General features: G+C 42.0%; 1 protein-coding gene across 1 annotated transcript in view; it reads right to left on the reverse strand.

The window, feature by feature from the left end:
* STAC (SH3 and cysteine rich domain) overlaps positions 1-21,959 on the reverse strand; it is a 132,877-nt gene extending 110,918 nt beyond the window's left edge. Inside the window, exon 1 of the mRNA XM_019647154.1 lies at positions 21,687-21,959. Within this exon, the coding sequence (XP_019502699.1) occupies positions 21,687-21,797 (111 nt within the window). The 5' untranslated portion in view covers positions 21,798-21,959. The remainder of the gene's footprint in view (positions 1-21,686) is intronic.
* Positions 21,960-23,321: the final 1,362 nt, after the last annotated feature.

Here is a 23,321-nt window from a genome sequence, read left to right on the forward strand (position 1 = left end):
TATTTTTCCAAAAATTCATTCTCATGCATTGACTGTCAAATAAAAAAGAAGAAACCAATTATTTTGATATGGTCACAGCATTTCTTGAATCTCTCTGAAGATACCCATTAGTGAGTCTTGAAATTTTTGAAGTCTGGAACGACCTTGGGCTCTGCTCCCCTACCTGGCTCCTAATCCTTTCTGGATGACATCCTAGGCTAGTGCCTTAGGTAATTTAGCTGAAATCCCGAGGTGTTAACCTCAGACAAGAGCCTGTTTTCCTAGCTCGCTACATGTGTGGGGAATGAGGAGGAATGACAGGGCCTCTGTGTTGGGGACAGCCCGTCATCACTCATGTGGGTTGCTGCTGAGACCACCCCTTGCTCCGCATTTGCTGACTCTTAGCCTGGGGAACCGTGGAGCTCTGCTGGGAACATGTGCTCTCATATCTGTGCCTAGAAACTCCAGAACCTCCAACAACAGCTTCCTCCCATCTGGTTTCTCCATGACTTCAATGCTCTCTGCTTCAAATCTCCCAGGATTTCCTCACACATGCTGCTGATGGTATCTTTTCTTGTTTTCCCACTCTGCTAGCGATGTACTCTTTCATCATGTATTCTCTGTTTTGTCAATGGACTTTTGTGAGGGAAGGCAATTAAATATCTATCCCTGGTCTGGATTCTGAATGATGAGTCTTTCATGATTTCAACCAGGGCTGACAGTTCCCCTGGACACGTTACCTTGTTACCTTCTCAGCCTCAGTTCACTCAGCTGTTGTTTGGATCAAATGTTAACCTACCACAAAGGCATTGTTGTGAGGATTAGAAATGGGATTTAAAGTGCCTGGGAGAATAGTAGGCAGCCAGTAAACAGGGACTCAGTAAATGGCACCTGCTGTTACTCATTTGCACTACAGTGATTTCGCTGGGCCTCGCTGGAGGGATATACTATCCATGCCACTAGCGCTCGAGACTCATCTTAACACAGGGCACACAGCTGGCATTGCTATTTCAGAGGAGCAAGCCCCAGCTGTACACAGACTGGGGTTGGGAGGCAAGTTAGCCAACGACTGTCAGCTTCTCACTCAAGTGGGTATAGAAACAAGATCTGGGAATGTGGCTATGAAGATTAGCTATCAGAAGGTATGGAAAATGGTACGTAGGGACTGGTCAGGGCATGCTAGCTTTCCTCCGTCCTCCCGCCCTCTTTCTCCCCTCTGCTTCCTCACTCTTACCCTCCATTTTCCTCCTTTGCTTCTTCTTCTCTTGCCATGTTTCCATTATTCTTCTTGTTATTGAACCAGGATCTGGACCATTTGTTAATCTTTATTATTTATTTACAAACCTTATTAAATGTTTATTCTTTCTCTGAGCTGGCAGGGAATCAAAATTAAAAGCACATGTAAGTGCTTCCCTACAAGGTGTTACTGCTTTAGGAATGGGGAAAAGGTAAAACCAACCAACCAACCAACAAACAGGAACTTAGACTCAGAAATAAACATGGACCATTTGGATAGGAATGGATAGGAATTTTCAACCACATGCCCCCAGGCAAGCTGCGTCACTTTCCTGATCTCCACCTCTACAGTTCCTTCATCTGTAAAAATGAGGGTTAAGAGAAATGATGTGGGTGGATCATTTGGCAGAGCAAGTCCGGGGACATGTCTGTCCCCTCGCCTTCCCTGGTCTCTTGCTTTGTCATTGGGGATCACAGTGCAGGGCTGGTTCATGGGTGCAGGACCTGCGTGGTCACACAGGGCCCTACCCTTAGAAGGGACCTGTATTTGGTTTAATTCTCTGCTATTGCTGTCTGAAATTTTTAATAATGTTTGAACAAGGAGCTCCTATTTTCACTTTGCACTAGATGCCACACACTAAGTAGCTGGCCTTGCTTACTGTGACACAATGCATGGCCGGATCCATATTTTTGTTTTCCCAGTGGACAGAGAGGTTCCCAGGTGCCTGACGGCAGCAGCTCTCAAATCCTATGGCTGTCTGCGGCTACAGCTCTCCCAGCATCGTTTCTATCCAGGTTCCTAAAGCAGCCAGTGCAGGCTTCCTTGGGTTCCCTGTAGCCCTTCTAACTATAGCTCGGATGTGACACACTTGCTATTTATTCCCCAGGTCTTTAAGGTAGCTCTCTGCAAGGTTTTGGAAAGGATGTAACTCACTGCCTTTTTGTTAATGACTTTTAAAGAAACGAGCCTTTTTGGAGCATAAGAAAACCTCTAGGAATATGCTGGAAAAGGCAGGCTCATGCTGTGTGTGGACTAGTGTGTGTCCTCAAATATGAAATCCCAAGGGAATGCAGACCTAGGAGCCTCCCCTGCTTTTTCACAAATCTCAGTTAGCCATCTGCTCCTTTATTTCCAGAGGGACAGACACTGGTTTTCATGAGCCAATATGAGTCCAAACTGTAGGCACAGCAGCCTTTGCAGAGGCTTGATTTCTAGTTGTTTCAAAATGAACACAAAAGGTTGTTTGGAGGTTTGAGCAAGTAAACCTCAGCCATACGAAGCCAACGTCCTTTGCCTCCTTTCTCTGAGTCCACAGCTGGGGAAGGAGGCGGGGATGTGGGAGGAGGGGAGAGGGGCTGGGCCAAATCAGCGTGGCCCTGGTGCTTCCCCCCTGGCCAGCTGAATTAATTCTGGCAAGCTGTGGGTTGACAGAGGCCATGGCCAGAGCCTTTACATATATGCAGACCATCTGGGGTCAAAAGAACGCCTGTGTGTCATTCTAGCCAATGCCATAAATTATAAGGATGGGTACCACAAGCAGGCAGAGTAGCAGTTGCTTCGCTGGCAGTGGTTTTCAAAGGGTGGTCTCTGTACACATAGTGTCAGCATCACCTGAGCCTTTTTAGAACCGCAAAATCTCAGGCCTCAACCCAGACCTTCCAGATCACAGACTCTGGGGGCAGGGCCTAGTCACCTGCACTTTAACAGACTCCCTGGGTGGTTCTGATGCCCACTCACATTTGCAAGCAGCTGCTCTCTATGGCATTCTTTGAAGGTCATCATAAGGCTTCCCAACCCAACACTGATGCCTAATGGTCCGTCCTGTGGCTTTGAGTTATAGCGCTTGTTGTGTTGTTGGGAGAAGAATTCAAACTCTCTGCACCTCAGTTTCCTCAACTCTAAAATCATAGGATTGCCTGCGATGATCTCAAATGTTCCTCCCACTTATATTTTCTATGCACTGGGATTCAAAACACATATTTTATACATACTCTCAAATAGTTACATAGCACATGGACAGATGATCATTGGACAGTAGATGAGCAGCTGTTCACTGCACTGTATCTATTTATATAGCTCTATTTCTATGTCCATTTACCTATGTATCATCTATCAGAAGCTGGGGCATGGTAGCCCAGGTTTTGGAGTCAGACTACCTGAATTTGACACCAGCTAGTTATCACCTGCCGAATTGGGAAAGCGCCTACCTTGCGGGAGACGCGACAATGAAAGTAAAGAGTTCAGTGTTGGCTCTGGCACATAAAAGCTTCCAAAGGGCAGTCACCATTACTTTATTGCTTCACTCCCTTAGACCTGAGCATTGTCCCCACCCAACGTTTTAAGCACATTAATCCCTTCCTTTCCCTTATCCATTTCCCCCAATATTTCTCAAAGCACTTGAGCATGAGCGCCCCCATTTTGTGTGGGGTTGTGTGAGGCACAGGATGGTCAGTGGCTGTCAGAACTCACGAAGCCTAGAGGCATAATCTTCCAGGCTGACCACTCCATGCACCGATTGGTATGGGCTTTGGTTTGTCCATGACATCAAAGTCGGTCAGGGGAACTTTGGTGAAAACCTGTGACTGTCTGTGAATCAGTTTAGCCAAAACCTTTCCAAGAGTCCTGAGTTAGTTAACCCATAGTGGTAGGTTTCTCGGGAGTCTTTATCCTAAGGTTAAAGGGCGGCCATATGACAGGTCAAGGTCACTAAGGTTGTCCTGAAGGAGCACGGCAGTTGGGCCACCTGTCCTGCAGCCATTTCTGTACTACGCATAAGCTGGCCAATGAAATCTCACCAAGTGCTGACCCTCTCCTTAAGATGTTTTTCGTGGGGTGTAGAAGACGCCATCGGTGTTCCCTTCCCCAAGACCCCCGTTTCCTCTTCTCCTGCTCTATGAGGCAGTGCTGTATTAGGGGGCTACGCAGCCACTTTTCATGGCAACAGCTCATACATATTTTCATTAGGTGTCTGGTAAACAGTTTTCAAATGTAGCGCTCTTTTGCTGACAAAAATTTTAGGAAAATTCCTAACTGTAGAGCATGGAAAAGGGAAGTGACTGCTCTGGCTGAAGCAGACAGGGAGCAACCTGAGGTAGCAGGTGTTGTTGGTACCTCACCCAAGTCTCCTCTACTGGGGCCCTGGTACCCATCGCCCAGCTGCTGTGGTTTGCAGATTGCTCTGTCGTCTGACAATTGCCCCCTCAGCTAATGGGAACTGTCTCCCCTGGGAGATTATGCAACCGTAACTCCCCTCCCCCGCCCCTGGGCCCAAAGGTTGACGGATACAGAGAGAGGAAACCAGTCCTGCCCTATTGCCTAAGGCAGGGACAACTTGGGCACTCCTTATGCTCCAGAGCCCCCTGTGGATCGGGCCAAGGCTTTACCTGAGACCACCTGCTTGTTCAGCACCGCCTGCCTCCTGTTCTATCCTGCTTCCCTTCCTCCTTGGGGGTTTCTCCTGAGAATACATTCTCAATACATTACATGCTTCTGAACTTCTGGCTCTGCTTCTACAGACCCTAACTGTGAATGGTGAAGGATAAGGGAATAAAAAGTATAAGCTCAGTATCTTCCTCAGCTACAGCAACTTTATATGTTGGAAGCAGAGTTCCTCAAAGTTCCTCAAATATGGCCATGTGATTGGATGAGCGTGTCTGTTTCTCTTTCCTTCATTTCCTTTCACTCCTTTCCTAACTCCTCCTTCCCTCCCTCCCTCCCTTCCTTCCACCCTCCTTTCTTCCTTCTTTCCTTCCTTCCTTCCTTCCTTTTCCAACATATCTTCATAGATGGGAGTAGAATAGTCTTATTACAAAGCTTAAACTGGCAGGTGGCATTTTAGTCTGACCACTAAATGAGGCCAAAGCTTTTGCTTTCCACATGGGCCTCTGTCTCCCATCTGCTGTCCAGAGCCTGGGAATCAGGTTCATGAGCTGCAAGTACTAGATTTAAGCTCTCCGTGCAGCTGTCCAGCCAGGCTGTGGACAAACTTACAAGTGAAGTTCCAATTAAGTACCAGAAAGGGCCCTGCCAGGAAGCTAGATGGCTTGGCATTTTTCTCTTGGCTCCTGATATACAAGTTTACACTATCTCCCATTTTCAGCCCCATGATTTATTACAAATTAGAATATCAGGGTTTTTTTGTTTTTTACTTCCTGCTTCCTGCAAACGGCACCCTATAGGCGGCCTATGAAAAGAACTGCCCAAATAATTCTAACCACAAGAACAAACAAACAAATCACATATGAAACAATGTATATTGCTTTCTCAGACAAGTTCCTACAGTCCATGAAATTCTAAAGCACTTGGATTATCAGAAACAGACTGAAGTCATTCCTGTGGAGGAGACACCAATCCCAGTGATTACAAATCGCACATTTGAGAAGCTTCGGTGGGTTGAGTTGTGGCTTGACATGAAGCCTCCTGGCTTCACATTGTGTTCTTTCTTGTAGACTTCAGAAGAACCATAAACTGCATGTTTTAATTTTGTGAGCTGGACTTTTTTTTCCCTTTTGAGCCCCCTTTTTTTGCACAATGCATCTTATTCATGGAACATTTATTTTGATCATTTCACTTACAGGATACATATCTGAGTAGAAGACACAGAGTCTAATATATTATAGCAGTTAGAAAAAAAAATCCACTCCACAGAAACTGACAATAATGAAACCTATTTAGGAATTTATCTTCTTGAATGTTATTTGAAAGGTCAGGTCCATTGGGGATGATCACCTGCAAACTGATCAGCACATTAAGCTGCCAGTAAAAACATATGAATGAAAAAAATGGAACCAGCAACAGCAACTTCAGCTTAATCAACTTACCTTTTAAACAAGAATTAAGAAATATCAAACCTATCAGGGAAACTCAGTAACTGACATAGAGAAAATGCAGCCATGAACCAGAAAATATAAGCAAAAAGTCTGGTGAATCACTACCAGACCAATCACTAAGTCAAAATCAAAAACGAAAAACAGAACTGACTCTGGGTGGTGAACACATAGCATGATATATAGTGATGTATTACAGAATTGTACACTTGAAACCTATGTAACTTTACTAACCATTGTCACCCCAATAAACTTTAATTAAAAAACAAACAAACAAACAAACAAAAACAAAAACAAAACACTGAAAAACGAAAATCCTCTATTTACTTCCCTGATATTAGTTAGGCTCAATTTCTGTTTCATTTTAAGAAATATGAATTCCAACTAATTTGATGATTTGCTTTCCAATACAAAAGCAAACTAGAAGAAGCCAATTAGAAGTCTCAAAGTAGCCTGCAGACAGGGATGGTCTCTGTGTAGGAAGAATTAGAAAAATGTTAGAATCAGACACGAGAACTAGGAAAGTACAGCAGTGTGCAGTCATTAAGCACGAGGGAAAAAAAACTCTCCTACATGCAAAAGATTCAATAACTCGTGTTTACAAAGGTGATCCTGAGTAATCAGGTTAAGGGGGTTACAGAAACAATGGAATTACTTTCAAATTTACAAAGCATTTGGAACTCTGCTTATATATGAATGAAATTCCATGTAGCATATTCTGCTTTTGAAAGCAGAGAAATGTAAACCAGATTATAGAAAGATTTGCAAACAAAATTCCCAACAGGGAAATGCTTGGAACATAAAAGGACATGTTCTCTGTTATCAGGAAGGCTTGAGTCTCCAAGATGGCGCCTTTCCTGAGCATCCTTGCCTGATAAGGTTTCCCTGTACTTCTTTGCTATGGAAAGAACTAATTTCCTTCAAAATATGTAACTCCAAGAAAGTGATCCTGGAAGATAAATTAGCAATTAACTTTGCATAGTACTGATAATGTGTTATCAGAAAATGATCCCTAACGATTTTCAATCAAATCCAATTTAAAAGATTCATTGCATTTGTGCCATGTGATTTTTATTGTTATTTTCCCTAGGAACTTTATCTCAAATTTCTTAATGAAACTCTGTAGGAAAATATTGTTCAATGAACAGAGATCCAATTTATAAGTGACTTTTTATATGTATATCCAAGTCACATATACTCCATTTATTGCAACTTTGGTTCACTATCTGCTAAAAAGATGAAGTTAAAGAAATTAATTTAAAAAGTTCATTAAGCTTATGAAACTCCAGGGTGGGAACTTACATTGTACTTTTAGAATAAGATTAATCAGGGGAGGAATCAGACTTCTGCCAGAACAATGATCAAGGTTTTGTTTTTCTATTATAGAGATAGGAACTATTATTTACCAGAAAGATTGCCTAACTGAAGAAAATTATTCCAATCCAAGGTCTTTCTCCTTGACCCTCACCTGGTTTTTAGGTTTGGTTTTTTTTTTTTTTTTTTTTTTTTTTTTTTTTTTTTTGATTGATAGTGATTCCATTGAATCTGCAAATTGCATTGAATAATATAGACATCAACCCTGTTGCTCAGAGCTCGCACTCTTGAGCGAGCTCTTAACCAACTGAGNNNCGCTGTTGCTCAGAGCTCAAACTCTTGAGCGAGCTCTTAACCAACTGAGCCACTCAGCCGGCCCTGGTTTTTAGTTTTGTAGAGTGAGGGCCTATGCTTATGGAAGCCAAAAATCAAAGTATATTTTTGTTGACTGGCTCTGGCCTTTGTTGCCATCTTCTTACCACGTGAAGAAATATGAATGCAGAGTATTATGACTAACAACCAAGCCTTCTAACTAAGGGTTGTCTGACAACCTACATGGACCAAACAACATAGCAGAAAAGAGCTACAGTAAAGCAGTAATGCCCACAGTCTGAATTCTTGATGACTTTGTTTGCACCTCATGCCATCCTGCTTCTTATTTTCCTTACTGCTAACACTAGCTATTATGCTCTCTTTCCTTCTACCGCCCGTTGAGATCTTCCCTGTCTCCATGTTTTTGACTCTGATCTTGCTGCTCAATTATTCCAGCCATTGACTCTGTGTAGTCTCTGGCCAGATAAGGGTCTCCTGACTGAACCCAGTGTTCCTCCCTTCAGAGCAATCTCTGAAGATGGCTCTCTGAGGAGGAACCAAAGACTTTTACTTGTCTTGAAAATCCTTTCATGCATGCTCTTTTCTCTTCCTTCCCATTTCCTCTCTGTCATTTTTCTTGACTGGATTGTCCGCCTCCCTGGCTCTAGCGAGGCTCTCTCCATGACACTCCATCCTTCACTTCACTATTACAACATGAACGGCTTCTCTTATTATCCTCACCCTTCAAATCTAAATCCCTGTGCCTGGCTTCTAAGACCTTCCTCTGACCTCTTCACCTGTCTTGACTGTTTCTTCCCCATATGCTTATTAGTCAAACCAATGATATTGTTTCCATCTTTGAAAGGCTACCCATAAAATTAAGTTTACATCCCATCTTTTTGAAGTTTACTATGACTGCTACCAAGTTGCATATGCATAGAGCTTCATGGATCATAAAAGGGTTTGATATGTGCTTGAAATGAAAATTGACTTTATGCAGAGTTGAGGATTTTATAAGCGATTCTGAACAAAGGGATACAAAGGCAAGAGAGTTCAAAGTGTTTGCAAGGGCGAAATCACAGTGATGATAAAAAGGAACGTGAGAACCTAAAATGGGTAAAGGACAGAGAAAAGGGGGTAGGCTTATCAGTTTAATGGGCTTTATGCTCTGGTGGGATTGAAATATTATTGGAAGAGAGGTGTTAGAGGGAATTGGATGGAAAGATACAAGATGGTCACAGAATGGGGAGCTTGACAGGGAGATTCTGGAAAAGATGCAATCATTGTGCAGACAAAGTCCTGGGAACGGTTACAGAAGTGGGTGTTGAGGTGGAAGAGAGCGGAAGACAAGATCTTAGGAGGAGGAACATTTAAGGACTAAAGAAGTCAGGATATTTGGAAGAGTCATCTGCAGTATATGAAACTCACCAAAGACTGAGACAGGAGTAGGGTTGAAATGAGTGAGAGTGAGCCTGGCTCTACCATCATGGAGGATGGAGAGACCTACCTGGGGCTGGTAGGTGGCTGCCGATGTTAACAGTGGGTAGAAGAGCCTGAGCACATGGATTTTAAAGCTACAAGTTTTAGAAGAAAAAAGACAAGAAAATCCGGAAGCCACAGTGAGAGTGTCTCCCCAACTACCAGGCCTGATAAAGGAGAAAGGAGCCACCACTTGAAAAGCCTATAGGCTAAGGACTGGGGTCAGAGTACAAAGTGAAGGAAACATCAGACAAGAAGTTGAGGAGAAAGAGGAGTTTGCTGAAGAGTGAATTCCAGAGGGTTAGAGTGGAGGGTGCTGACAGCTGGGGAGGGCAGCAGATGAGGTTGGGTTAGCAGAGGTGCAGACTCGTATAGAGATTAAACTATGAGAGAGGGAGGAGGCTCTGCAGCCCTGAGCTGCTTCTGGTGACTGATATCGTTGGGAAAAGGGGTGTGATAAGATCGCTTTCCAAGGTCTCCAAATTACCTTGTTCTGATAAAACTGAGAATGTGGGCAGTGCAAGAGGGCATGTGGGGCTCTTCCCAGGGGCACAGGGAACCCTAGTACCTCTTTTTACTACTCTCCCTCATGTCAGTTTGGAGGGCCAGGGAGCAGTGGCCTTCACGGGAGCCCGGGGTGTTCTAGATTCCTCCTCTTTACTCTTTCTTTTGGGTCTGACCTCCGTCTTTCATGCTGTGGTCAGAGCTGCATTCAGAACTGAGGAAAGCATGTTGACTAAAACCTGAGCTCTGCGGGTCTTTAGAAACAGGCAACAGGTACAACTTTCAGTTTTAAGTAAGTGAAGCACCTTCAGGGGCCAGCAGACATCTTGTCTCTCGTTCATCTGCTGCCCAACAACCTCTCTGCTCAGGTGCCCTGGGAGTTATGGAGGGTGACTTCCGGCTTGTTACTCTTTGGATGATGAGAACACAAGAAGAGCATGCAAGAAGAATGGGGCTGTCATCTGAGTTGAAAATGATGCGTTTAGTTGAGGGTAGGTTGAATTTAAAGTGTATGAAGGGCATCCAAACAGGTTATCCAAAAGGCAGCTGGCTATATCGGTCTGGAACTCAGAAGAGTGATGTTTGTGTTGGATTCTGATATGGGAGATATCAGCTGGAGGATGAAATAAGAAGAATAGGTATGATATCCTAGTAGAGACCCAGAGAGATTATGGAGAATGAGAAGGGCAGAGGGCTGAGAATAGAATGCCGAGGAAGGCCAATATTTGAATGATGGTTAGAGGAGGGTGTGGCAGCCAACAGGACCAGAGAGGAAAGGTTACAGCAGTAGGAAGGGAGTCCAAGGATTGGAGAGATTTAAGGAGGGAGCAAAGGGTTCTTTGTCTCGGTAAGGTACAAGTGTGAGCACTGCTGTTTAACGCTCCCGATTCCAAATCCATATTTAAGGAACTAATGTTATATAGACCTACAGAACCACAAAAATGTGTGTTCACAGGCTGGGAGCACATAGAAATCTTGCTAGAGAGGGTGATGATGAGGTGAGATTGAAGGAAGGGCCAGGGCTGTCCTACAGCAACTCATTCAGAGATGTTACAAAGATTTAAAGGAACTGGATAACTTCCTAGAAAAATACAAGTTAACAAATCTGATTCAAGCTAATTTAGGGAAAAAAAAGCAGAATAAAAAATTGAAAAAAGTTTTTAAAATTTATTTTAAAATCGGTGCAAGGTTTAGGTATTATTGGCAGATTTTTTTCAAACATTCAAAGAGGATGTCTGGGTTCTATAAACTGGTCCATGAAAAACAAAACAAAAACATTCATGGAACTTTCCCAAATCATTTTTTAAAACTTGGCATAGCCTTAAAAATAAAATCTGACCAAGGACACCAAGTTACAGTTATAGAACAATCTCCCTTATGTGTATAGATGTAAAAATAATGAAGTATTGGCAATCAAAACTCAGCAGTTTATTAAAAGAAAATCCCCATGGCCAAGTAGGACTTTTTCCAAGAATGTAAGAAGAGTTTAATGTTAGGCTATCTATTAATATAATCTATCACATAAAGAGACCAAAGGCCAAAAAAAAAAATCACATGATTAGCTTGATACTTGCCAAAAATCATTTGAAACAATTCCACATCCATTCCTGATGGAAATTCTTAGTAAGCTAAGAACACTACCCGTCTTTCACACCAGAAAAACTGTCTTAGTTTAATTGTGACACAAGTGGGAAGTCTGGATTTTGTGTAGAAGGGGGTATTAGGGAATGGTTTAGTTGGAAATGGATTTATCTTGAAGTTAAATTTGCAAAGCACCACCTTATGTTTCTCAGGCTGACTATGTAAATTTGCAGTGGATTCCAGAGTAGCTTTAGATACAAAAGAGTTGAGGCCGCCCCTTAGCACCAACATCGTACAAGGAACACTTGTAGACAATGTACACTTACAGCAAAACATCGGTGACATTTAAAGTGGGTCAAGTACCAGCTCAACACCTCCACTAATATTTACCATATTTTGGGAGTTCTAATATAATAAATCCCTGATCCTACTCCTACCTACCCTACTCCCTCCACACCCCCAAAAAAGAAAGAATTAGAGAGGCAAAATTATTATTGTAGATGTTACAATAAATAATAATAGCTAACATTTACTTAGTATGTGCCAGGCCCTGTGTTTAACACTCAGCATACACTGATTGATTTAACCCTAAAGATGATGCTGCAGAGGGCACGATTATGTTCACCTTACAGAAAGAACAGTGACGTTCAGTAAAGTAAAGGACAGGGACGCTTGTTAAGTGGCATCCCAAAGTGGCACAGAGGGATTTGAACACAGCTGTGTCTGACTCCGAAGTGCATGCTTGGAACCAGGAAGCAACACTGTATTTCTTTATTAATGAATAAAAAATGGAATCTGAATGCTCTCAGATTACAAACTTAATATAAAACAAATATCCTATAAATAGGCTCTCACCAGTTAGAAAACATAAGAGCTATAGACTCAAACGGCTGTTGCTCAGAGCTCAAACCTTTGAGAGAGCTCTTAACTAACTGAGCCACTCAGCCAGCCTCAGAGCTATAGTCTTAATAGTAACCCAGAGTATAAAATACCCAGGAAATAGCTATTGGGCTACCCAGAGAATGGGGCAGGAAATATCTGAAGAAAATTCCCAAGCATTTAAGAGTGGCATAAGAGACATTTCAGTAACTAACTAAAGACAGACACTACATTCCTGGATGAGCAAGCTCATTATTTGTAAAGATGTCACTAAAATGATCTTAAAAGTTTCATGTAAATACTTTCAAGATAAGATTTTTACAACTTGAAGGGGAAACAAAAAGGTGAGTGCAGCTAAATAAATAACTAATAAAACGCTCAGGAGGATATTTGTATTATCAATTATCAGTCTATTATAAAGCTACAATAATTAAAACATTATGACAGCAATGCCAAAGTACAGTATAGTAATGAATGCAAAATCATTAGCATATTAACAGATGACTCTAAAAGAGAAGCTAGGACATATTATCATTTATTACATAATAAGTGTAACATTTCAAATCAGTGAAAAAAAGAATGAATTATTCATTAAATGGTTTTAGAAATGCTTATTAATATTTGGAAAAAAAATACATTTTTACCATACCACATATCAACATAAATTCCAGATGGATTAAAGCGATAAAAGTAAAAAGTATATATCAAGAATCTAGAAAAACATATAGGTTAATATTTAATCTGCTTCCAGCGTGGGGAAGACCTTTCTAAATATAAATGGGAAGAAGAAACCATAGCTGAATAAATTTGTGATATTTAACATAGAAAAAAGAAATATTTCATGAAAATGTAATAAAATTGAAAACAAATTTCAATTTGGGAAAGTGTTAGCAACATATATGAAAGATCATGGTTTTAATATTTATAAAGAATTCTGAAAAATGAATAGGAAATGAATTAATGCTCTATTAAAATATATAAGGATATGAATAGATAATTTACAAAAGAAAAATGACAATTTTAAAAATGTGTAAAATATTCCTTTTTAGTGAATAAATGTAATTAAAATAATACATCTTTCTCCTTCAAATTTGCTGATTTATAAGGCTATGATACTACAACTCAAAATTAAAGAAACAAACACCCGGATTTAAAAAATGGGCAAAGGTCTTGAATGGACATTTCTCCAAAGAAGATATACAAATGGCCAATAAGCACATGAAATGATGCTGAACATCACTAATAATTAGGGAAATGCAAGTCAAAATCAAGGGATACCATTTCATACCTATTAGGAGCTAAAAAACAAAATATAATAAGTGTTGGTGAGGATGTGGAGAAACTGGAACCTTTGTGCATTGCTGGTGGGGACCTAAAATGGTGCAGCCATTGTGAAAAATAGTATGATGATTCCTCAAAACATTAAACACAGAAGTACCATATAATCCAGCAATCCTACTTCTGGCTATATACCTTTCCCCAACCCCCAACCCCCACCAAAAAAAATAGAAGCAGAAACTTGACTAGATATCTGTATGCCCAAGTTCATAGCAACATTATTCACAATAGCCAAAATGTGTAAGCACCTCAAGAGTCCACTGATGGATGAATGGATAAACAAAAGGTGATACATACATACAATGGAATATATTCAGCCTTAAAAAAAAAGGACATTGATGCATACCACAACATGGATGGACCTTGAAGATTTATGTTAAGTGAAATAAGTCAGTCACAAAGGGACAAATATTACATGATTCCTCTTATATGAGGCATCTAGAGTAGTCAAATTCATAGATACTGAAAATAGAATGGTGGTAGCCAAGGGCTGGAGAGGGGGGGGGATGGAAAATTAATGTTTAATGGGTAAAGAGTTTTACTTTGGAAAGAAGTTCTGGGGATGGATAGTGGTGACAATCGCACAACAAAGTGAATGTGTTTAATGTCACAGAACTGTACACTTAAAAATGGTTAAACTAGTACATTTATGTTATGTATATTTTACCACAAATAAAAGTAAACATGGGGGATTGCATTTTGATGGCTACATGGAGTGGAGATCTGAAAGAGAATGAACTAGAAACAAATTCCTCACAAACTCAGGTTGATGATAAAGAAATTTCAGCATAGACACAAGGTAGATAAGTAAGTATGTAAATAAGTAAGTAAGTAAGTAAATAAATAAATAAATTTCCCTTAGAATTCATAATCACAGACCTGCCTTCTCATAGATTTGGGGCTCAAATTTTGGTCTGGGAAGCCCCCCAAATGCAAAGGTAACACAAAATTTGATTCTCAGGTAATCATGTCCTGGAACACTTGGCCAAAACAAAACCCTGGAGTGGGACATACTATTGCAAGAAGTTACAGTATAAACAATCCATTCTCTTCAAATGGATTTATAGATTTAGTGCAACCCCAATCAAAATCCCAGCAGGTGTTCCTGTGGAAATTGGTTAGCTGATTCTAAAATAACCAAAACAGTTTTGCAAAAGCCAAGCCAAACTAGAAGGCTTACTCTGCCAAATATCAAAACTTTTTAATAAAGCCTTTACAATTAAGACAGTGCTGTGTCAGTACAAGCATAGACAAACAGACCAGTGGGGCAGAATAGAAACCTCCACATAAGTCAGATATATGGTCACTTGATTTACGGCAAAGTTGCTGGTGCAGCGCAGTAATGAATCTTCACCTAACACTATACCAACAAACCAATTCCAAATGGATTATAGACCTATGTGTGAAAGGTGAAATAATAAGATTTCTAGGAAATAATATAGGAGAACACCGTCATGCCTTTGGGGTAGTCAAAGACTTATTTAGCAGAACACAGAAGCACTGACAACCATAGGGGGTAAATAATTAAGCTGACTACATGAAATTAAGAATTTCTGTTAAGAAGAGGTAAGCCAGAGAGTAGAAGATATTTGCAATACACTTAACTCTTAAATCAGTTGTACCCAGAATATGTCAAGAATTTTTACAAATTAAAAAAAGAACAGATAGCCTAATACAAAAATAGACAAACAACCTGAACAACTACTTCACGAAAGAGGATATTCAAATGACAATAAGTGTAAAAGCTGCTAAACTTATTAATCACTGGGGAAATACAAGTTAGAACCCCAGTGTGATACAGCTAATCACCTACGAGAATGACTAAATGAGAAAGACAGACACTGATAAGTGCTGGGAGGATGAGAAGCAGATGGAACCCTCATGCATTGCTGCTGGGAGTATGAACTGGTATAGCTACTACGGAAAGTTGAGTGTCTACTAAAGCTGAATGTATGTGTACCCTATAACCCAGCAATGTTGCCCCAAGGTATGTACCCCATAGAAGTGCTTCCCATGTGCCACAAAGGGTGCGGACAAAAATGTTCAGCACAGTAGGCTTATAGCAGCCAAAACCAAGGAACAACCCAAATACCTGTCCTCAGTAGAGTGCATTTGTGGTCTATTCACACAGTGGAATGATATACAGCAATGAAAATGAAAACTACTGCTGCATGCAACGGTAAAGATGAATCTCACAATGTAATGCTAAGTGAAAAAGCCAGGCTTTAAAGAGTAACACTACATGATTCCATTTACAACGATAAGCAAAATGAATCTACATTGTTAGAATTCAGGATATTGTTACCTTTAGATGATAGTGACAGAAGAAGGTATGAGGGAGATTCTGGGATGTTGGTGACATTCTATTTCTTGATTTATGTAATGGTTATCTACAGATCAAGGGTTTGTTTTTTGAAAACTCAATAAGCTCTAATCTACTTTTTGGTATGATGTCATACCTCAATAAAAGGTTTACTAAGAAAAAAACTATGACATAAACTTTCTTGAGGGCACTGTGTCAATGAGGTTAAAAGAACTTACGGATGTTTATATCCAGACCTAGCAATTTCACCTCCCATGAAAGTAAGCAGAAATACATAAAAATGTTTATGTATCGGAATGTACATTTTAATATTTTCACTTTGTGAAAGCTGAGAAAGAACCTAAACATACAATCAGAAGAGAGTGATGAAATAGGTGGTATAATAATGAAATAGAATGGTATATCATATTTAATATTCACATTATTGATTATCTAAGAGAATGGAAAAACTTGGTAACATTAGGTGGAAGAAAATGCAAGCTGTGCATTTATATATACACTATTCCAGTTCTGTTGCAAGTGTGCGTGTGTGTAAAAGTGGAAATGTATACCAAATAAATACAGTAAAAATTTTTACCATCCTTATGTTTCGTGGTTGTGAGATACATGATTTTTTTCTTTGCATTTTAATGTGCTTTCCAGTTTTCTACATTGAGTACTTATTTTTTTTATAATCATGAAGATAACTTAATAAGACATAGTCAACCTTGTAAATCCAGCTGCATCTCAGTAATGCTTAAGATTCTTTGGCAACATGGGGGACAAGAACAGGTCACCTTTGTCAGAGTAACAAAGTATAAATTTCTTTGAATTGAAGTATAAATGGGAAATGAAGAAGAGAGAGTAAATACAAATGATTCCTTTGAGTACCTAGGTTGGAAGGGAGAGGATATTGCTTTCTTTGACACCCTACAAGCTTTATTTATAGTCTAGACTAGTGTTTCTCAAACTTGGCTGTGCAATGAAATCACTAAGGAAGCATTAAAAAAAAAAAAAGCAAAACAAAAAAAACTGATGCCTGGGACTTTCACTCAGTGACTTCAATTTAATAGGTCTAGCCTAGGGCCTGGACTCCCCAGGTGATGTGGACGCAAAGCCAAGGTTACAGTCTCTTTCATCTCTCTGAGTAGAAGTTAAATTCCTTATCAATAGAAATAGCTTCATATATATGTATGGGATGCACTGGGCACAAAAATAGGCACTCAACACATAACTGCTGATTGATGTCACAGAAACCTTTCTGGGAGATGCAGGGCATGTCCTCATGATTAGGGATTTCTTCTCCCCAGCTTGGATAGTGGTACAGGTTCAGAAAGGACCATCCAGGAATGAGGGGGCACCTTGCTCCATGGTTCCAGTGGGGCACTGGGTGGCTTATATCACCCTTTCAAAGTTGAAGTCACATATTGGTGAGCCTATGATTTATCTTTCTTGGGGATGGAAAATAGCTAAGGTGAAACTCACTGCAATCAATAGCATAACTAAAAATCCAAAGGGATGAAAACTCAGTAATACTATTGGAATGTCAGTTTTTATTACTGAAATTCCTCCAGTGATGACATTTGGGGTTGGCTGGTGACAGAAGTCATCTAATTTGAAGCAGGAAGAGAAAGTAATCAATGTTTTATGCTTACAAATGCTTACAAAATATTGGGTGTTGTACTTACTCTCAGGCCTTACCAAAAATCACGCCAATTGGGTATCAGCATCCTGACTTGCTACAAGTTAGAAACTGAGGCTCAGAGAGGTTAGGCAACTTATCCATGGTCGCAAAGGTGGCAATTAATGAGAAGAGTTTGAATTCTTGTCTATTTGACTTCAAAACCTATAGTCCCTTCATAGCATCAAAATGTGACCTTGGGTCACATGAGTGATGGCAAAGGGCATCCCTACTAAATCTTCATATTACAAGCTAGTAAGATTTCTATGTTCTCAATAAGTCAGTAGGAGAAAAGACATTCATTGAATTAAGGGATGCCGAAATGTGATTTTTTTCTTTGTATTCAGCGGTCTCTGTCAAGCACTTAGAAAATAACTTAGGTTGAGGTCTTTCTGGAATAGTTAGTGGAAAGATACAGGGGTGAGGTTCATCAGTGGCTTTCAAGCCCTTTCAACTCAACTGATTTTATGAAAAAGAAAACCATAATGTGGTGGTAGACTACGTGACCACTTGGGCTCATAGGAATTTGCTCTGAGGAATTGTACTGGAGCATACCAAGTTCAAGACAGGGTTTTCAGACAGGGGTGTTGCCAGTTACTATCTGTGTGATCTTAGGCAAGTCATTGCCTCTCTCTGAGCCAGCGTTTACTCCTGAGAGAGAAAAAAATGGTGGCTATTTAAATAAACTTTAAAGGCTATAGAGACTTTATTGATCTGATATAAGCTAACAACCCTTTCCCCAGACGATGCACGATTCTGAATGTTCTGGTTGTTTATAGATCTTCCAAAGACCACTCATGGACTTCCAAGAATATACAGACCCTTGATTTAAACAACCTGAATATGTGATAATGGGTGGTAGTCATGGTTACAAAAAGAGCTCTTATCTTTTAGAGATACAACCTGAAATGGATATGGATGAAAGAATTTGATGTCTGGGATTTGCTTTAAAATGATCCTGTGTGTAGGGAGAGGGGTGGGGGATGGTGGTGGTGGGTAACAGGTAAACAAGACAGTCCATGAATTGATGGCTGGTGAAGCCAGGTGATGAGGTACATGATGGCTCTTCTAGGTTTCCTCTACTTTTGGGTATGTTGAAATTTTCCATCATTAAATAAACTCCCACAATAACAATGATCCATACTTTAAGAAAATACTTGGATTAGATGAGCTCTAGTGTTCCCAATTCTAATACTCGATGATTTGGCATTTCACAGAATCTGCAGAGAAAATGGACTTCAGGAAACACTTTATGTGCCTAGGACACTGAATCATTATCATTCCTCTTCTAATGGGCCCTCTGGACTAAAGAGTTTGTTGTGGCCTTATTTTCCAGATGATTCTGTGATAGTCCATTGAATTACTTCTATAAGTATACTTTTGGGGAAAGGACAGCAAAACCAAGTGCAAAGACCCTGGACAAGAATTTTTTTTTTTTAATCATTTCACATGACAATGCGGCTCACGTTTTCAAATATTTCTTAAGATGAGAAGACCAAAATAATGTTGCAAATGACTTTTGGTGGCATGAACAATACTCGGTTAGGAAGTCAGGTGACACAAGAGATATAAAACAGTATGCAAGCAGGAGAGACAGGTGCGTGGTAGCTGAGAACTGGTGTTCCACAGCCATGCTGCCTGGGTCCCTGCCATGCAACTAACTGTGTGCCCCTGGGTAAGTCACCTAACTTTTCTGAGCTTCTGTTTCCTTATCTATAAAATGGAAATGATAGTGCAATCTCCCTCAGAGGGTTGTCGAGATGAGTCAAGTCATGCCTGACATATAGCAAGCATTCCATAGACGCTCACCGTTGTGCTCTCCACTGTGTAAATATAAAAACAGATGAAAAGAGACATAAGATGTAGGTCAAAATATTATCAGTAGTTGCCTCTGGATTGTGACCAATGGGTGATGTTTTTCTTTATTTTTGTATGAACTTTTCACATTTCTACAAAGAGGGTTTGTTACTCTCACAATCAGGGAAAACAAAAGTTTTTCTAGAAAATGCTTTTAAAAGTTGTTCTGGAAATTTAATGCTCAGAGCGGCCTCAACCACGCTTGTCCCATGCGGTATTCTGACAAACAGACCCCTTCAGAGGAGAGTAAGATGGAACAATTACTAATGTCTTGCTCACATTTTCCTCACCAGGCTCTCATCTGCAGGAAGGCTCTTGTAAATGCCAAAGAGCCTTCAAACGTGGCGTTCCTGGTGTGGAATGAATACAGCCTTCCTCTGTTACTTTTTCATGCCATCCTGCCTCCTTACCATGCATTCCTCCACATCAGCGGGTTAGCGTTTTGGTGGGGCACGGACCCCTTAGAGGATATCACAAATGCTATGCCAGGAAAAATTCATTCAGGCACACTATTTTGTATTCAGCGTCCTGGGGTTCATGCCTCTCACCTACTTCTCCACTGATTTAGAACACCTAAGCCATGACAGCAAATTTAGGAATGTATAAACACATGTAGACCACTCTGAGAGCCGTGGACGTGTACAAATCTGAAACTAACTATAAGCCAGATAAATTGGTGGAGAATTATGGATAGTACATGCATCATTCTGGCTTTGCCAAAGAATGTACATTAGGATATCTATAAACAGCAAGCCCACATAGTGTGCTTGAACCCCGCCGCTGTATACCCAAATGCTAAGTCCTTTCCAGAACCCACCTACTGCAGAGCAACAGGCCCAATTCAAAAAGTTTAATACCAGCTTCACTCCTGAGTTAAGCTACGTTCATTTATGGTATTCTAGATCACCTTTGAAACAGCCACTAACCATATCACTTAAGTGACTGCCAGTCAAGGATGGACAAAGATGAGACAACCAAAAGCTTCTGGCCAGGGGAGAAGTGGTACACGCGTGTGGGCTGCGACGCTGCTTTGGAGTGGATCATTTGTGGTGAGATGGATCCCATCTCCTTTTCTCAGGCACGAAAACGATACACATTGATTGATTCCTTACACTATTCTGGCTGGACTTGTAGGTCACCTCACGTGTTCCTCAAAATGACTAGGGAGAGTCAGGCTTTTGCCCCCATTTCCAACCGAGTTTTAGAAAAGTTGACACACACGCCCCAGGTCAGACATTTATCAGAAAAGTATTAAAATAAAATAGACTTCATGCAAAGCTCTCTGTCTTGGGTTGCCAGCTGCGATGGTTAACTTCCGGAGACTGGAATATGTATGTACAGCACCGAGCATCACTTAAACTGAGAGACGCTTAGCTATGATTTTGATCCTGCTGTCGTGTCAGTGGCTTCTGTGGGTGTGTGGGAACCGAGACAGGGAAGGGACTTTTCTTTGCCCCATCTGACTTGCCCTCCAAACCACTTTCCTTCTCTCTTACACAGGGGCTGCGCCCTCCCCCCATTCCAAAGATGCTTGAGGAACTCACAAGGAGATCAGTATAAAGAGCCAGGAATCTTGCACTTAAAAAGAAAATCCATATAACTACAAACTCCATGTTTCGATGTTCACTCTGGGCTGTGATGCCATTTGGCATCTCACTGCTGACAGCGGCATTTTACTTGATCCTCTTCCAAAGTTCCAAACATGTGCCTGGCACCCACCAGAGTTTCAGAGGAAGCATAACAGTGACAAGAGAAATGCTGCGGGGTGGGTTTTGTGTATGTGAGTTTGTGCAACTCCCATAAAAGCAAATGAAAGTCGTTGAGTATGAACTTCCATCAACTTTCCCGCGGCACGTACGTCCCTTTGTCTAGTTTTTCTGAAACGAGCAGTATCTGAAGTTCAGGATGCACCCTGTCAAACAGAGGGTCTGAGGCCCTTGGGATACAGACAACCCTTTGCTGGCCTGCAAACGCCCTAGCTTTTCTGGAGTATCTCTGGGCTGTCTGTCCCTCACCGTTCAGAAGCCGCCTCATACCTATACGCGTTTTGGGCACACACAGGCACAGAGCAACCAAGCCACCGCCACCCAAGAAAGCGCTCTCTGAACCCGGAGTGCATGTGAATTGCGTGTGCTCGCGGGGGAGAAGCCCAGCGAAGCCTCGGGTCTGTGTGGGCGAGGAGGCTGGGTCCACCTGAGCGTGGGTGGTCCAGCATCTTTAGCAGGGAGTCCTGCCGGACATTCAAGTCTCAAGGGAGGTACAGTCCTTGAACCCTGGTCGAGCTAGGGACACATCTCAGCCCCCTGCGCCAGCGCCAGTTCGGAGGGAACAAAGGCGGACAGGGAGAGGGAGACAAGGAGAGAGTTTGTGGTCTCTTGGGGCAAGTGCGCGCGGTACCTTGGATTCCTGGCTGCTGGTGGATGCAGGAGACGGTGGCTGATCGGCGCTCGCTGCCTCTTTGGGTAGCCCATCCACGCCGTCCTCGCGGGCGCCGCTCGGAGGGATCATTGTGGCGACGCGGGAACGGTGTTGGGCTCCGGGAGGAACAGAGAGGCTCGCCCTCCTCCGGCGCGCCCTCTCCGCCGCGCGCTGGGTGGCTCAGCTCAGAGTCCCGGGGACTCCCATCCTCGCTCAGGCGCGGACGCGCCCTCCGCCGGCCTTGCCTCTGCTCCGGCCCTGCCCACCTCCCCCGCACGCCCTCGGGCAGGGGGGGAGCGCGCCCCGCCCCGCCGCGCCCGCTGCCACCTCGCCGGCTACCGCACAGTCGTGACTGCCACCGGCAGCGGGCTAGCGGTCTCGGGCTGGGGCTCACTCGCCCAGGAGACGCAGGAGGAGGGAGGTGGCTCCGGGGCGGGGCTGCGCGGCCTATGCCGAGGTAGCGAGGGCAGGCCAGGGACGCGCCGGTGAGAGCTCAGAGAGCGCACAGCACCGGGTCCGGCCAGGGTGGTTCCTTAGCAGGGATAGTGAAAATTCAGACCAAACCTCGAATGGATAGACACCCTGTGAATGATTCAGCCAAGGGGGGCCACCTGCCACAACTCCCTTATTCCTCACCCTAAGAAACCGCGACTCTAAGGAGGATGGTGACTTCGCTAAGTTATTTATAGTGTTCAGTGACGGAGATCAGGCACCACAGCTGGGGTTCCCTAGCTGGAGAGGACTCTGCTTTCCCCCATTCAGCTTTAAAGCAGAGGGAGAATGCAATGTGTCTGTGTCCTCATTTTGTTGTGCATTTATGTGCCAAGCCCTTTACGCATTTCATCTTATTTAATCGCCAGTCATACTACCATCACTTAAGTTTTATAAATGAGAAAACTGAGGTGTCAGGGAGGCTAAGTCATTTGCTTTAAGTCACCGAGTTATAAACGGTAGAGCTGGTATTGGAACGCATTTTTGTCTTCCAAATCCATGCTGTTTGGATGGTGGAGCCTCGCATCTAGGCCAGATCCTCATAGCTGTAGAGCAACTGGGTGTTGCGGGATGACATGGAATTCAGGGCTGGTCAGAGGGGCCAACCATTCTGCCTTACTAGATCTTTTGGAAACATAGAGATGGGCCCATTGGATAAAGAGGCAGAAGGGTACAGTATTTTTTGAAGAAGCAACCTCAGTATGTAGAGAAAGGAAAGACATCTGGATATTTAAAAGACTTTTTTTTTTCATGAAGAGAAAACTACCTCCTTAATTTTCTGGCAGAAAATTGTAAACTTAAGTTCAGATTTTCTTTATTAACTGTAAATGTTTGCAGATTCATGGGTAGGAAGCCTGTACAAATCACACAGAGTCCTGCTCTTGGTTTAATGCAATTCCGTTGCTGTCTTGAAATTCTTAACACTGAATTATTAAGGGGCCCTGCGTTTTCATTTTGCACTGGACCCTGTGAATTATGTATCTGCATATTTGCCTTAGCATGCGTCCTTCGGAAAGAACCTATTACTCTTTCCATCCTGGACATCAATTGAAAGCTCTGATCTGAGTGACAGTCTCTTACTCAGCATTTGGCTCTCAGAGTGTTCTGCCATAGCGACACGGG

This window comes from Hipposideros armiger, unplaced genomic scaffold (genome assembly GCF_001890085.2).
Source record: "Hipposideros armiger isolate ML-2016 unplaced genomic scaffold, ASM189008v1 scaffold_109, whole genome shotgun sequence".
NCBI lineage: Eukaryota > Metazoa > Chordata > Mammalia > Chiroptera > Hipposideridae > Hipposideros > Hipposideros armiger.